Source organism: Numida meleagris, chromosome 6 (genome assembly GCF_002078875.1).
Source record: "Numida meleagris isolate 19003 breed g44 Domestic line chromosome 6, NumMel1.0, whole genome shotgun sequence".
NCBI classification, from domain to species: Eukaryota; Metazoa; Chordata; class Aves; order Galliformes; family Numididae; genus Numida; species Numida meleagris.
In genome coordinates, this window is record NC_034414.1 from 2,862,550 (window position 1) to 2,880,230 (window position 17,681).

A 17,681-nucleotide genomic window follows, 5' to 3' on the forward strand; every position below is an offset into this window, starting at 1 on the left:
GCTGCGATGGAGGGAAAGATGCCAGGTAATTTTCCCTTTTCTCTATGTTACTACCAAACCATGAAATCTTTCCTGAGCAAAAGAAGCCACTCTGCTTTCATGATACTGAATTGCTTTTAGTAGACCATCCCAATGCAGTCAAAGTGCAATACAATTCAGGACTTGTCCAATTACGATGGATGTGCTGGCATCGACTAATTCAATGATCCTATAATTCTAGGAATGAGCATAGTGGTTGTGGGTTGATGGTTGGACTTTACCAACCTTTATGATTCTATGACTAGAGGTACTTTATAATGACTTTTATGTATGAACTCCAAAATTATTGTTCACACGTGTGTAGAGATGAAGTATTTTGCACTGAGGATACTCAAAACTTAGAAGAGAAATTGGGCTGAGAAGAAGCAAAGCAGTGAAATTCATCTGAAAGTATTTAACTTACAGGTTTGGTAAGTTTGCAGAATTTATACATATATATTTTTTGTATTTTATGTAGTCATCTTTTGATGGAATTTCTAAAAAAAAAAAAATTCCCTTCTAAAGAAGGAAGTAAGCAAGGCAGAGGAACAAGCAATGGCAAGGAGAGAGCCAGGCACTACTCTAGCAAGGGCCTTCACTAAGAAAATGAGGATCAGACTTACTTCTGTTGAATGATGTGCACTTGGAGCTTCAACATTTCAACTTCTCCTTAGACCAAAGATTCAGAACCCTTTCCAAGAAGGTCTGAATAACATTTTTTATCCCAGAGAGAGTAAAGAAGGAAAGGGTAAATGCAGGATGAAATTCTAAATAACATGCATTGCATACCCTTTCTCTAAGCATGGGTGAGGGGTGAGACAGGGGTCAGTTTGCCACAGGACTGAGACATGACTCCATCACTTCTTTCTGAGAAGACCTAAGCAGAGACATCCATCTTCCCCTGACGTCCCACTCCTGGGAGTGCTGGCAATCAGCAGCTGCTCAGAGAGCAGCACCTCTTCCATGACCCAGAGCAGTCATAGGAAGTGACTCTTTGCAATCCATCATTTCATGGACATCCCCATGGACACAAGCCCAGGGTATGAGCAGATCACACACCCATAGGGCTCCCACTTTAAGCTCTTTTTTGCCCAGCAGTCTGAGCTCTCGGCTAACCCCCAAGCTTGGCAGATTGAGAGTATTTGAAGGGTATTGCCTCAGCCAAACTACAGCAGCCGTGACACCAACTACAGCAGCAAAGTTGTTTTCACAAGTTGACAGGCCATGGTAAAAATGAAATGCTGCCATGAACAGAAGATGAGTAATAGCTCCTCTTTTATGAATAAAAATATTAATTTATTTGGACTTTGGTATCTTCATGCATTTCTCATAACCTAACAAAAGCCAACAGACGTTTTTGCTGTGTTCTTATGCGCCTGTTTGTGAGAGGAGATGTCAGGCTGCAGTTCACCCACCCATTATCTCTAAATGCTTGGGAGACTTTCCTCGCAGCCCAGCATGGTTCACAGCAGGTCACGGTCAGCCAAGATATGACTCACGCACATCACAAGCAGCTGAAAGTTACAACTCCTTCCTTTCCTTCCCTCGCCTGCTCGGCTATGGTGCTACTAAAATAAAAACATTTCACCTCATGTTTCAATTCAAATCTGCAGAACCTCTGACTCACCTGAAAGAGAATGTCACAAAACTGTCTTCCAGCAGAACAGCTTATGATGGAAACGCTTGTGAAAGAGTCTGTTAAAATATCACCAAGAGAATAGTTGTCCTGATCTATCCTCTGACATTGAAGAAAGAATTCAATGTTATTGAATGTTGTTCAGGAGAAAGGTTCAAAATCCCTCTTTAAAAAAAAAAAAAACAGGTAATTCCTTTAAAATATGCACATATCTAATGTAATTTATGTAGAAAACCTTATTGGTTTCGTTCTAGTTAAATGTCATAGGGCTCTCTGGAATGGAATTCATTTCAGAAGAAAAAACATCATTTAAGTTTACTGAGTACTGTGAATTAATACAAGCCTTTTTCTGGCCTACATTAAAGAGGAAAGGGCTAGCCTTAAAATGAAAGCAAATCCTGTGGGACTTTTTCCACTTGGTTTAATTAGAACTACAACATTAGACATTAACTTCAACCCCAATCCTTATAATTCCTGTGAACTCTCCAGCATCCACCATCTTGAACTTACTTTAATTTCTTCTTTAACTCTGAAGAGAAAACAAAAATACTCCATAAACTGTGTACACTTACAAGTAAATAGAAATGCACTGCTCTAAAGTCTCCAACACGATCATTTCTACATTAAAAACAGTTTAAAATACACAGTAATCCCAAAATCACTCTTCAACCGAGTATGGGGAAAGGGATGAAACTTAACAGCTCTCAAAAACAAGCTCTGCAAATCAGTTTAACAGCTCCCGTTAATCCAGAGATTAACAGAATCGATAAATGAGATTTGCTTTGCATTTATACCTCAAGTGAGCAGAAGAAGGACAGGAGCTCTACAAAGACAAGTAAAGCCCCATGTATTTTAAATGCGTTGTTATGTAAAACCATAGGCACAATAAAGAAGTACACTCATGCGTTTTCCCCAGACCCCCATCTTTGCACAGTTCTTGTCGTTCTCATCCACCCAGTATCACAAACAGGAACCAATCAACTAAACATCTACTAGGTCATTACAATCTACCCAAGCAATCAGGTGCTTGTTTTTAGGATTATGCATTAGGACAGATACAAGTTGTTCTTCAAACACCTGCATGGAATTCCCAAGACTCTCAGAGACATCTGTGCTCAAATGATATACTGATTATTTGATGGCCGTTAATTCTGCCATAAATACTCAGCTCTCTAGTGGTGCTGCATGGTTCCTCTTCTGTTTCTTACATACAATTTTATATTTTCATGGTCAAATTTCAATTTCTGCTGGTATTTTTCCAAGTCATGTCTTGGTTTTCTGGAGTGTTCTCACCAGCATCCCTTCCGGTTGGCTTAATTTGCAGTCTTACCAGCACCCAAGAGAAGATGTGCTACTATGGCAGCACTTGTCACAACATCTCACTTGAAAATTGCCTGCATGTGTACAAATTGAGAGAGGGAGATGGTAAGAGGCTTAGATTCCTTAATAAGAATTTCATTTATTTCCACTGCAAGTCCCAAATGTATTCCCAAGCCTAATTTAGGATACAGTTTTAAAAGGCACCAGGTTGAAAGTGCTGTGGTGGCTCATCCTCAAATTCCATAGCATACCAATAGCGCTGTCTTGGAAGGTACTGGGGCATGCTCCTCACTGACCAGCTGCACAGAGCACCATCCTGAGATCAGTGTCTGCTTTTATAGATTCCTCAGCCAGAGCTCTAAATTACACCTCTCACCCTGTGGCAATCCAGATGCATTTTTCTGCTAATATACACAATAAATTAATTAGTACCCAGTTAGCGGCTTGAAACAATGAGAAGCAGGAAGCATAATAGCAGCACTGAAAACATGCTAAGCCAGAAGTGCAAATGTTTTGCAAGTCAGTTAAAAAGATATATAGAATACATCTACAACAACGTGTTTTTTATTGTCCTTTATTTGTTTTTTGTGTTTTCAGCAAATCACTGTCGTTAGCAGAGACCTCAATGTTCACAAGTTCCAGCATATCTTATTAGCACTCGATTAGCACGTATGATTAGCACTCGACCAACTCTGCATCCAATACTGCTGCAGCGCAACAGATCCCACACTGCAAAAGATTTTGATAAAGTGGTCAATATTTCAGTTGCCCCTCAGATTCACACTTTGTGCAACTTGCCAAGGCTCTCTTGGCTCCCAGCCTGCTTGCTCGCTCTTCATTTTGTAATTAGCGAGAACATGATTGATTCACCATGAATGCAAAACAGGGGGCTGCAAAGGGCTAGCAATATGAAAGCCTCTTCCCATTGCCATTCTCTTCGGTATGGGATTAAAGTATTAATGGTCTTTGGGATACCGAAAGCCATGACAACCATTTCTGTAAACACCAGTGAATAAAGGCAACCACCTGCAACAAGATTTGTCAGTAACAATACACACAGGTGACATCCCAGGAGTTTACAGTGGCTTCATTATTTCCCAAATCTCACCGCGCTTATCAGGATGCCACCCACCAAACCCACATGACAACTTCAGTTCCTGTTCCAAAAGCATTCATTATGAACAGTCAGTCACACTGTAAAGCAGAAGTTTACATCATTTTGTAAGGTGTTTATATAAGGATTCCTAAAAAATACATGATTTGAAATGGAATAAGGTAGTAATACAGGATTTGGTGGGGTTGAGGTTTTTTTGTTGAAGTGCCATAATGGAATTATATGTATTTTTGCTATAGGTTTAGTAGATATTTTTGTTTTTCCACATAGCTCTGAAAAGTTTCATTATTAGAACTTTCTGGAACTCCTATAGCACTGCTATCTGCTTGATTTTTGTCGTTAGTTTTCTGATTTCTACTATTAGACTACAATTTGGGATTACACCATAAACAAAGTAAGTCCAAAAATCATTACTGAGAGTTATCACTAGATACAGCCCACATCTCTAGGTAAAGTTCATGTCTTCTTTTTCTTTTAGAAGTTACTTGATGCCCAATAATTCAAACACTGAATTTTCCTATGATTTCAATGTTTCACACGTATGTGACTTCGCACAGAAAGACGACGTAGAAAGTTTGTACACAGTATTCAAGTTTGAGTCACCCACGAGCGACATCTGTAAGTTTCCCTTGCTTCTGGAAGGAAGATTCTGACAATCTATTAGGAAAGATGGGAAACTAATGGCAAGGGATTCTCTGCTAATGAAGCAATGTCAGCAAGATGAGCTGCAAGCTCACGAAGTTAAGCTGTGGCTTAGAAAAAGTCAGCTTTGCTGGACCTCAGCAGAAGACGTACTTTCAAAACAGAGATTATCCACAGCTTGGACCTCAGTCTGACATTTTCAATAATCCTTAAGCTAAAAATATATTAAAAAGTAATACTGTAGTGATTGGAAGAAGTAATTACACAAAATATTCTGTTAATACACCCATAAAAGGATAGCTGCTGAATTGTTGTATAATATGATGAATGCTTGCTTGCAATACCACAATATCCTTTAGATGTTGTGGGTAGTAACTACTAAGTCCTTCTCAGCAGATAGACTTATCAACATCAAAAGAAGCCAGAACCCCTATACAAGGCCGAATGAGCCTAAAATGTGACAGAAAGACATCAAGACATTCCCCTTTATCTTCCTTATCTATGCACGCAGAAACTTCTCCGTATTTCCTTGCATTCTACAGCAATCTTTGGGACAAAAGGAGATGGTTTTTTAAAGAAAAGGACTGTTGGAGGAAGTAAGCAACCCCCAAAGGCCTACCGAATGGACTGTCATGATACTAGAAGGATACTAGATGGCGTCAGAGACCACCAAATAAGGCTGTATCTGTTGGGCAATCATTGGAAGCGGATAGGATAATGATTTGGGGAATGTAATGAATATGCAATACATGTGAAAATATCATCTGTTCGCAAATGATCAACTGGTAGAGCACTTATGGAGAAGAATCCCAATGCTACCCCCATACTGCCAATAAGAATACCTGCTTAACCATAATAAAATTTTTGCTTTTAAGTCTCTTTACATTGAGTTCTTGGATTTGGTGGAAACTCATCAAGTGATTGCTTAATATCTGTTTCTATATTCCATAATTAAGCACTCCCAACGCGCGCTTCTACAGAGATGTGGAGTCACCATCCCTGGAGGTATTCAAGGAAAGGGTAGATGTAGTACTCAGGGACAATATTGTGGGCAAACACTAGGGTTGGTGGATGGTTGGACTAGAGAATCTTAAAGGTCTTTTCCAAACTTAATGATTCTCTGATTCTATGATATTCATTCTCCTCAGGTTAGAATGGGCTAGAATCAGAATTAAGTTTTTGAAATATTCACCCTTCCACATTCTGTTAATATAGGAAAAAAAAAAAGAAAACCTCAAGCCTTCAGTTATATGGAGAACTAGTACATTTAAACTGGTATTGAGTATAATAACATATTGTCAACGAAATATTCCTCACAAAGCCCATGTCCTTCCCTATATTTTTGAATACCTACATATAAGTAGGATGAATAATTAAAGATTGCTACTATTTTACTGATGTTATTCTTCTACATTACACAAAAAATATGTTTTGGCTGAAGCTGAGTTAGTGGTTTAACAGCTAGTGTTCTGAATTGACCGAAAGCCGGCAACAGCTAGAAGCGTTCTTGTCTTTGGTTTCCAGACAGGTACAAACCTAAGGTTATTACTGGAAGAAACTCTTGAGATACAGTCCAACAAAAATAGCCAAAATCCTAAATCCATGCTCATCCCATGCAACTGTGGCTTGTCTCTTGCCCCACAGTCAATTATTATAATTAAGATCCTGATCTGACAACAGCAAGAACAGACCCTTGTCTTTTTATTATGAACGTTAAAACACCAAGGACTTTGATGGAATTACCAATAGGGTACTGAGTTCAGAGTGAAGTTATGTCTTAATATTTATGATTAAAAAAGCACTCAGTTTTCAGGCCCTGAGCACTGGTGTAATAAATGAACAAAAAGGATATCTCTAGCCTGCATTGAACCGAAGTCTTACTACAGAGGAACATATCAGGGCCACAGAGACTTAGAGGAATGCCCGCAGAGACTACTGGAAAAGCACTTGTAGCCAACTTGGCACTGAGTTGATCTGGGCCCTTCCCATAGGGGCTACATTTCCCTTTTGTATTAAATCTTCCAAAGGTGAACGCAAGCGCTGCTGGTTCACAAATCAAAAGTTATGATAAAGTCACCGCTACTCTTACAGTCGCTTCGCTTTTTCTTGAGAAAAGATTCAACAAGTTCACAAGTTAATAAGCATTGTTATTAGCCGAGGTATGGTTAAGGAACTAAGCTTTCTGAAGTTGATTTCCAACAACTGTTTGTTCAATCAGTCTCTCTCTAGATTTACAAGCAAAAGCAATGTTCCTCCATTATCAACGTCTTTCCTCTATTATCAGTAAATTCCCACCTTCAAAGATCAACACTACAGTTGATGTCGCAGCTTAGACTAATTCCTTAGACTCAACAGGTGCCCTTTTGTAGTCAGAGTCATTCATGGGTAGAATAACAATGGACAAAAACTAATTGTCGCCCTGGAAGTGAACATCAATCTTTGAGTCATTTGGCCAGGGTTCTTAAAGCCATTTCCCCTGCATCTGTTCTACACTGCATAGACAAAATAATGGAGGATTAGAAAATACCCAGATTTTTTTATTACTATTATTCCTTTTCACAAACCTTGTCAAGACTCAGCTTTTTCTCATTAAAAAAAAAAGTTTATGAAACTTCTGTAAATCTAACAGTTAATACGATCCCTGTAATCCCCATTCCTATATTAAGCCGTAATATCTGCCCATAATATCAACAAAAAACAGTAAATCGAGTGTGAGGTAATGGATTTGGGAAATACAGGAATTGTTTGGATCAATAGCACCACCTGCTGGATTTAAAGAAGACAAAAGAGTTGAGCCTACTCTCATTAAATTGTGTCTTACTCTGACTTTCAGCAGTACCGTTCTTGCACAAACGCCATCATAACAAAACTATTGCAAATAAGCATGTAATGAACTGCCAGATCTTCTAATGAGCCACCAAAAAGCTGCAGAAAGGTCACTGACACCCATTATCTGCCTTTACTGTGAAATCAAATACTCAAAACACTACCCACCTCTTACCACATTAATAAAAACGTTCAAATTGACCGCCTAACAACCCATGTAAGAACTATGCTGATGCTGTTGACATCACTCTTACAAGGAAGTGATTTGTTTAAGATGGCTGCGTAATAAATGTGGTACTCCACTACAGTATTTGGTAGCATGGCAGAACTGGACAAGAAAAAGGTAAAACATATGAACACTTCCCCATGGTATTCTGTTTCTATTCAGCTGCCAGGCATGAATATTCCTGATCTCACTGTGCCAAGAATCCTTCAGCATGGCATCAAGCAAAGAGCTTTGTCACCTGCAGTCCAGAAGAGTGCATTTCACTCTGTCAAGCAATCACTGTGCTGCTGTTTGTGGATGAGCTTCACCCCTCCCATAGGCAAGGAGCAGAGCTCCACACTGCTTACAGCCAGCCCAGGGCAAAGCTCTCAGGAGAAAAAGTGAGCAGAGAGGCTGATACAGATCAAGAGAGAATGCAAGAGAGTTCAGCTAAAAGCTGCTGTCATCTCATGGTCTCATCATGCCATCACTCAGCACACCTGGCTATGAAACCAGCTGTCCCAGTGCTTCAGGTTGGGGAGCTCTGCACCAATCCTCACCCCCCTTTTACAAGGCCCTTATTACTCCAAATATTCATTTGTATGGAACTTGCAGGCTGCCACAGGTTATCCATTTTTCTGAACACATGATGATCCTGTTGATTTCATTTCAAACTATCCATAACCATGGTTCCTTTCAGCTTATTCCATAAAGCTTCAAGAAAAAAACTGAGTTCTTAAAGGACCTCAAAGTTATTACTGAAAAGTTATTGAACTTCAGCAGTAAAAGCATAAACCCTTTGTTACTGAATAAAAAAATGCCTTATTTCCTACTACTTCTCAATAAACAGCACGCAGTACCCCAGTATCTTCAGTTAGTGACACCATAATCCTCTCTGATAGATATAGATGCAAGGAACAAACACAATACCTACAATTACAGTAATGTGTGATATCATGTACTCATGGAATAAATGGCAGGACAGGTGTTTTTAAGGGACCCAAGGTCATCTGAGTTCAACCAATTAGCAATCTGGGTCTACCTGTGGTCAAATTTTGCCTTTTGGAGTTTCTAGAGGTCAAATTCAAGAGTTTTTATGGTACCAGAGTCATCTATGGTCAACCAATTAGCAACCTATGGTCACTGGAGATCAAAATCTACAATTTAAGGTCAGTAGAGGTCAAATTCAATGTTTTTAGGGTTCTACGGTCATTTGAGGCAAACAAATTTGCCTTCCCCCAGGGTTTACTAGAGGCCATGTTATATCTTTCTATAGTCCATGGAAAAAGTAGCAGCTTCAGAGACAAGTGCAACTAATCTGTTTTAAGACACCTTTCTTGGGAAGGACGACACAAATGTTAGTGTGCCCATGTTGCTTCATTGATTACAAAAACGAAGCAAGTTTGAAAGAGATATCCAAATGTAAATATTTAATTAGGAAGAGTTAATCCCACACTGGTGTCCAAAGACTTCAAAAAGGGGACAAGTGACTTAAGACCTCTGTGATGAAGAGCCTTGGGCTTCAGTAAGGCCTCAGTAAGAGGATGTATTTCTATGTATGTCTTTCCCAGTTACACATCCTTCAAGTAGCAGTCTTCACAACATGTCTTTTACATGATAACATAAAAGATTCAGGAATTCATAAACCATATCCAAGACAGTGGGGTTTTTGTATGGATTCAGCCCAGATGCTACCGTGGAACACTTTCAGCACATAAAGACCTTCCTCTTCAGCAGCTTCCTTGTGGCACATTTCACATCATGGTTTCTCAAGCTGTAGATAAAGGGGTTGAGCAGAGGAATGACCATGGTGTAGAACACAGAAATAGTTTTGTCAGTGCCCAACAAGTGGCTGAAGCTGGGGCGGAAGTACATAAGCAGGATCGTGCCATGAAAGGTGAAAACAGCTGTAAAGTGGGAGGCACAGGTGGAAAACATTTTTTGCCTGCCCTTGGCAGAGCGGATCCTCAGCACCGTGACAATGATGAAAAAATAAGAAATGACAGTGATTGCAAGAGTGGCTGCCTCAATTATGGAGCCAAATACAGAAACAAGGATCTTGTTGAGATGGGTGTCACTGCAGGAGAGATTTAGGAGAGGGACAAGATCACAGAAAAAGTGATCTATTACATTCGAGCTGCAAAAGGACAGTCTCAGCAAGCCAAGGGTGTGTATCAGAGAATTCACAGCACCCCCTAAATATGACCCAGCTATTAATAGTACACAGCCTTTTTTGGTCACAACAACAGTGTAGAGCAGTGGGTTACAAATGGCCATGTAGCGGTCATATGCCATCGCAGCCAGGAGAAACATCTCAGTGGTGGCAAAAAGTGCAAAGAAGCCATACTGTATAAGGCATCCACTATACGACACTCCCTTTGACACCATTAAAAAGTTGAGCAGCATATTGGGAGTAAGAGTAGAAGAATAGCAGACATCTAAGAAGGACAAGCAGCTAAGGAAGAAGTACATAGGGGTATGCAGTTGTGGCTCAGACCTAATGATCAATATCATTCCTAGATTGCCCAGCAAGGTCATCCCATAAATGAAAGAAAAGACAGCAAACAGTGGAAGCTGCAGGTCTTGTCTATCAGTTAATCCTGTGAGAATGAAGCTGGTCACAGTGGTATCATTGTCTCGGACCATCATTTTCATTTAATTGTTACCTGGAATCAAGAAGGAAAGCCATAGATCAGTGCATGGGTTGGACTGTCAGTGTCGCTCAGCTCTGCCCCTGTGCCACTCATCCGCTCCAGTTCTGACTTTTAAACTTACAGTGATAACAGTTGTTTCACTTCTTTCTCCCTTCTGCTGTCCTCCTTTCCTCTCTCTTCTTTTCCACAGCTTTCTCTGATGTAGGGTGGAGAAACCTCCGGTATTCACTTCCAACCTTTAATTCATCCCGTGGTTAAGGTATCTGCCATGTTACCAGTCCTACATGACAGAAAACAGAATAAAGACCATGAAAGGCTTTATAATTTCCTAAGGCTTACCAGTCCGTTGCCCTCATTTAAGGTTCAAGAGAAGATTGGCTTTCCAGATATTTTCCTTAAGACAAAATAACCTGTAAAATAAACATAGTTAATGTCAGAGAAGCACACTGGCATAATGTCACTGAAAAAAAGAAAACAATTGGGTTTTCTTTTTCTTGTTTTGATTCATTTTAGGACTGGTTCTGTGGCTGTGTATGAGGAAACAAAGCCAACCTTATCCTGGGCTGCATCAAAAGCAGCGTGGCCAGCTGGGCGAGGGAGGTGATCCTGCCCCTCTGCTCTGCACTGTGAGACCTCACCTGGAGTACTGCGTCCAGATGTGGAGTTCTCAGTGCAGGAGAGACATAGGCCTGTTCAAGCATGTCCAGAGAAGGCCCACAGAAATGGTCCAAGGGATGGAACACCTCTCCTACAAGGACAGGCTGAGAGCTGGGGCTGTGCAGTCTGGAGAAGGCTGCAAGGTGAAGAAATCAGAGAAAATGATTTTCAGAGACTAAGGGAGAAGGAAATAATGGATAGAATTGAAGTTTGGTGCTTATTTTGATTTCACAAAGACTTACAACACCTCTTGTTTCTCTTCAGTCGCGTTCAGGACAAGGAATGTCAGGATGCAACAATTATCTCATTCCATAGTCTCCTTCTTTAAAACCTTCCTTCTCGAAGAAGGGAAGCAGTCCCGTGTGCCTTTAGAAAATCCCCGTCTCAGATGAAAAAAAGTGTTAAGGTGGAAATAGACCTGCATTTATATTTTTCCATCCAGATACCTGGAACAACTGGCCCGTACAAATGAATATTCCTATTTAAAAACATGCTTTTATTGTAGAGTAATTGCTCTCAGTTGAATTGTCCCACGAGAAAAGCAAGTGATGTTTACAACTGCTTCTGTTATTATCAAGCAACTTGAGATTCTCTTTCCACAGGATAGCACTAGTCACTACAGTCAAAGCCACTTTGACATTGAGACAGCTCATTTTGGAGCAACAGTCATGAGTGTCCAGTGAGTACACTGAGGTCCTATACGTCTTGGTGACATACAGACACCTACACATCCCATTCCATATATGTTTGTTCTGTGAGCTGAGTCACAGCAGACGGCATGATTATACCCTGAGCACGCCTCTAGAGCTCATTTTCTGGCATTGCCAGTGCAATGGCATTACAGCAGAAACACATTAATACAAAATCCATGTGAATCTATTATCTTCCTTTCCTTGCTTTACTCTGTATCTCAAGCCTGAGGTCTCCACTTCTCATCTCTATTTAGAGACAAGTTGTTTTTTGTGGATGTACTCACCTTCCCTCTATGATGCTACACTGAGCTTCTTGTTTAAGATCTGAGTGCCTCCAGTTCTCTCCACACTAGAGATGTGCAAAGGGGTGAGGCTGACTTCACTCATGTTGCACTGAACATGACAGTGGATGCATCAGTAAGAGCATCTCTACCAAGATTTTCCTTGGACAGAGGAGGGAACTGGCAGCAGAAAATTCTTACCTGCTACACTAGTAGAGAGGTCGGCTCAGGTTCTTCTACCTGTTTACGGGTACAGTCAACCCAAAGCTTTAAAGTGAAAATAATGCCTTGAATTATGTCTAAAGGGAAGCATGGTCTGATGTTGAGGAATATACATTTTGTGATAGATGATGCTTCCTGTTGACTTTCAAGGCAGCCTTAAGTAGGGCTGAGATACTGCTCTTTGCATTTACTTTTCTACCAGGAAGATTGCCAATTAAACCACTCATGACATTTTCATTTTAGGAATGAACAGACAGACATCTTATTAAAAACAAAAAGCACACGTCATTTATTTTGGTAATAATCAGTTTTTTCTAAAGCTCATCCCTGATTGCAGCACGAATTCAATTTTAGGCATCATGTAAACCTTGGTAACATTTTATAAACCCTCTTTCAACATACACTGAAATTGTCATCGTATTTTGACATGGGTCCAGCAAAATGAATGCTGCCCCAAATACAATGAGTTTCAGATCAGGAAATACTCCCTTCAAAATAGTGCTTAAGTATACATAAAACATACTTAATATGCAAAGACAAAGGACATTTAAAACCAAATATGTGCTTACGTGGTTTCTTATTTCAAATTATTTGCAAATCATCCCTTAAAACTCAAGTTGGTATCCCTCTGGATTGCCAAAACATTGGTGGCTATGGCTCTGCGTAGAGCATCCTTTACCTCCTTGTTCCTCCAGCTGTAGATGAGGGGGTTCAGCATAGGGATCACCACAGTGTAGAACAGTGATGCAATTTTGTCTGTGTCCAGAGAGAAGCTGTTGACCGGTCGCAAGTACATGAAGATGACAGTTCCATGGAACAAGGAGACAGCCATCAGGTGAGAGGTGCAGGTGGAAAAGGCCTTGTATTTCCTCTCCTTGGAGCAGATCTTCAGCACAGTCAGAATAATGAAAAGATATGAGATGAGGATGGTAATGATGCTGCTCGTATCAATCAAGCTGCCCAAAATGAAAATCAGCAGCTCATTGAGAGCAGTGCTGGAAGAAGAAATCTGGAAGAGAGGGCTGTTATCACAAAAGAAATGGTTTACCACATTTGAAGAGCAAAAGGATAGCTTTAGCAAGCCACTGGTGTGTACCACAGAGTTCAGGAACGCCAAGAAGTACGAACCTGTCACCAGACTCCAGCAGACCGCCTTGGTCATGACGACAGTATAAAGCAGAGGTTTACAGATGGCCACATACCGGTCATATGCCATCACAGCTAGCAGCAAGCACTCTGAGATTGTCAACAAAACAAAGCTAAAATACTGCGTAATGCAACCTCCATATGAAATTGTCTTTGTTCCTACCAGAAACATCACCAACATTTTAGGAGTGATGACTGTAGAATAAGCGGCATCTATGAAAGAGAGATTTTGGAGGAAAAAATACATTGGGGTTTGAAGCCGGAGATCCATGCTGATTAATGCAATCAGACCCAGATTTGTTAGCAGAGTGGTGGTGTAGATGGCTAAAAACACCATGAAGAGAGGCATTTGCAGCCTTGGATTGTCTGTCAGTCCAGACAGAATGAACATGGTTGGTGTTGTGCAGTTTCCTGAAGCCATCAGGATTGGCTGGTGTGCCGTCAGACATCAAGAAAAATAAGAAGGATGACAAAGGGTTTGTTAGTGCTTAGAAACTAATGGGGTAAGGAAACACGCAATGCTCACATCCACGATCAACAAGCACACAGCAGAGACTTGAGAAAACCCCACGTTCCAAAAATGGATTTTGCTATGAGAAATAGCACTACACAGAGTCTAATTTACCCATTCACTTATTCCACCCAACCAAGCTATCTAAAAATCTTGATGTCTAATAGTAGACAGTTGCATAGCCTCTCTTTCTCTACAGTGAGTGGAGACATCAGATGAATTATGCTCTTGGGTGAGGACAAATGTGTTTAACAACAGAAGAACCTGGACCAGATATCATTTTAGATGCAATTAAATGAACATAAAGCCCACTCTGTGAATGGCAACCAATTTTTATTTGTCCACAAAGACTTCCAGGCTTCTTATATTTATCAGAGATAAGTAAGGCACCGATAGGGTGGCAAGCATCACATCTACTCCATGCACGCTCCTAAGACATATACCTGAGGGTGAGAATCTAAGGTCATTAAACCTGAAAGAGTTACCTATGAAGCCCCAACATAAGACAGATGTGCTCAACGCTAAATCTTAATGCAAACATGCTCTTCAGTAGCTGTGCTTATCCTGTACTTGCTCCTTGCAATCCAAGCTGGAAATAATGAAAAAAAAAGGCCAGGAGGTCCACAGTTATGGACAAAAATCTTTCTAAAATAATTAAGATGAGACAAACTTCTTCACTTTCTTTTACACCGTCTTAGCCCACTTAACGCAGAGACATATATTTGTAACTAAGACTTAATTCAGGCACAGTTACAGTACTTCTACATAATCAATCAACATGCAACTTTCAGCAGCAGACACTTACTTTCCAAAGCAAACTTCAATAAGGACTAATTTTCACAGGAAGTAACAAGAGTTGTCCAGCTCATTTATGCCTTGCCTATTTCCTCTAATTTTTAATCTTTATTTCAAGGAGGTAGGCACGTAGCTGCAGTGCTGCATTCATGTACTCAGAAAAAGTCTGAAGCAATTATATATTGGACAGCCAGACCACAGCAGCCTGGCAATTATACCGTACTTTATGTCCCCTGAGAGACGGGAGCTAATTACATCACAACATCATCCTGAGAAGATTTGTAGTATTTCTGATATTTAAAGGTGTTGCTTATAAAGGCGTTTAGTTGACCTAATCCATGCCACAAATGATTGGTACCTATGGAAACCAGGTTTGATCAAATGAAGATAATCTATTTTACTGTTCATTAGTCTTAGTCATAGGTACCAATCTAGGTAACATCAGGTTTTGGAAGAACACAGTAAAATGGCAGAGGTCCATTCATCCAAATTTCTCTTTGATTTCTATCGTGAACTGCTCTTTGCAACAACTCCTCAGGTGGGATCAAATTTCTCTTTTATGAGATCACAGAATCATAGAAACACAGAATGGTTGGGTTAGAAGAGACCTTAAAGCCCATCCAGTCCCAACCCCTGCTGTGGACTTATTGCCCCCAAACCAGATCAAATCAGGTTGCCCATGGCCCCATCCAGCCTGGCCTTGGGCACCTCCAGGGATGGGGCATCCACAGACTCTCCAGGCAGCCTGTCCCAAGGCCTCACCACTCTCCAAGTAAAGAATTTTCCCCTAACTTCTAATCTACATCTCCCCTCTTTTAGTTTAAAGCCATTTCTCTTTGCTCTATCACTATCAGATCCTGTAAAATCATTGAATCACTGAATTGTTGGAAAAGGACCCTTAAAGGTCATCTAGTCCAGCTCTCCTGCAGTGAACAGGGACACCTACAGCCAGATCTGGTTGCTCAGAGCCCCGTCCAGCCTGACCGTTGTTGTTTCCAAGGAGAGGGCATCCACCACATCTCTGGGCAACTTGTTCTAGTGCCTCACCACTACCCTTAATGCAAAAAAAAACTTCCTGATATCCTGCCTTGTCCTGCTCAGTGGATTTCGAGGGAGCTGAATCTTTTTCTGAGTCACACCACTCCTCGTCAGCAGAAGTCGCTGCTGTGATGGAGTCATCCAAGAGAACCACAAGGCTCCCTTTGTTGCCTCAGTCTCTAACTCTCACCCACAGGCTTTCAAATTGGTTGTGACCTTTCTTCAGGGACAGCTTTTCAAGTTCTACTCCTTGACTGATGTAGAGGGCAAAGCCTCCTCCCCTCCTTCCTCATCTGTCCCTTCTGAACAACTTGTGGCCATCAATAGCCGTATTACAGTCGCGGGAATCATCTTACCAAGTTTTGGTGACGGCAACTACAACAGTTTTCAAGTAGCATGGTAGTTTCCAGCTCCTCCTGTTTGTTTCCCAAGATGCATGCATTGGTGTAGAGGCACACAGCTGGGCAGCTGATGTTGCCACCTTCTTGGAGGATAACTCCTTAACTCCTTTGAAGTGTTCACCTTTAGCCTCCCTGTTGCTTTCATCATCATATAATTATAAGTGTGCAGCAGGTTTATGGGCCCCACTAGCAGAGTTCAGAGTGAATGCCTAATTTAAATGTCTCATTATAGGTCTTTGATGTAGCTATCTGTATATGCTCTCTTTCTAGGCAGTGGAGGAAGACAGACAATCTAAAGGGTAATATGTGTAGGCATTACATGCCAAGACCAGGTAAAAGCCAGCCACAAACCTAAAAATGCTGACATTTTTCCCCACTGTCTCTAAAGAGATCCTGGGAAAATAGGCTTGCATGTAGTTGTGTGCTTTTTAGATTTCATATTTGTCAGTGAAAACTTTATTATATTTAAGTATGGCAAATCTCAAACTGCTATTTAAAGTTATGCAACACCATTGCTATGGTCATGGTCTTCACTTTAATGTCTGTTTCTTTCGCCCACTTGCTGCATATTGCATATCTGCTTGGTATGGAACTCCATGGTGCCCCATTTGAGGAACAGAACAAGATGCATCGCCTCCAGTTATCACCCAGTCCCTTCATTTTTGAACCTTGAAACATTCCAAACATTTCTGCTGATGTCTGCAGGAAATCTGGAATCAATGACAGTTAAAAACAATTATCTCGAGATATTTGCTGTATGAATAAACTTCAGTATGAAATGAGTAAAGAACTCCACTTGAATTCCTTTGGAACACTTGTTCCTACTGAAAGAGGCTGTTAGGGAACACTGCTTTGGAAAATGGAGTTAAATCTTCACACTGTCCAAAAATAATACCAGAAAAGACAAGTGTTCTTGGTAATATCACTCATGCCATTTACCTATTGCAAGACACTATGAATTTTGCTATTTGGAACCGTAACCACAAATTGTTTTCCCTCAGCTTTGTCTGCACGTCCTGCAAGATGCTACCGTGATCCTCAGAAAGAAAGAGGATGAGCACCTAGGAAACAATGATGGCAAAGGGGAGGAACAAAGGTGAATAACCACAGAGAAAACTAATAACAAAACCTCACTAAGGTGGATATCTGAGCGTGCAAGTGTATTGTGTAATTGTTGCCTGCTTATGCCTTCAATACCGATACAAAATGAGTTACTACATGGTTTTGCAGTTGAAATTTGTTTGTTGCAGGCCTGGTAAAGCATGTGGATCTAGCCAAATACTGCAGCAAGAAATGTACTCTCAGCTTGAATCTCCGTAAGCCTATGTAGAGCCCAATGAACTCTGAAAGCAAGTGCATGGCATTTTTTCCACATAGGTGATTTTAATCTAGGATTCTTGACCCTTTTCTTTACTTGCCAAAATGTTATGTAGCCAATAAACCAGTCTTCTAGATGCAGTCTGTAAAACAAAATAAATTTCCTGAAGCATCAGAAAAGATTGAGTATTAATAGAGATACCCAT

General features: G+C 40.6%; 2 protein-coding genes across 2 annotated transcripts; both read right to left on the reverse strand.

Annotated features, from left to right (window-relative positions):
- Positions 9,469-10,416, reverse strand: LOC110401423 (olfactory receptor 1052-like). The gene has a single exon (XM_021402544.1). The coding sequence runs from the start codon at positions 10,414-10,416 to the stop codon at positions 9,469-9,471; it is 948 nt and encodes a 315-aa protein (XP_021258219.1).
- On the reverse strand, positions 12,866-13,834 carry LOC110401216 (olfactory receptor-like protein COR4). The gene has a single exon (XM_021402052.1). It carries the CDS (start codon positions 13,832-13,834, stop codon positions 12,866-12,868), a length of 969 nt encoding a protein of 322 aa, XP_021257727.1.

Coding starts and splice junctions, on each gene's coding strand:
- LOC110401423 (XM_021402544.1), bottom strand. CDS start 10,416: ATGAAAATGATGGTCCGAGACAATGATACCACTGTGACCAGCTTCATT.
- LOC110401216 (XM_021402052.1), bottom strand. CDS start 13,834: ATGGCTTCAGGAAACTGCACAACACCAACCATGTTCATTCTGTCTGGA.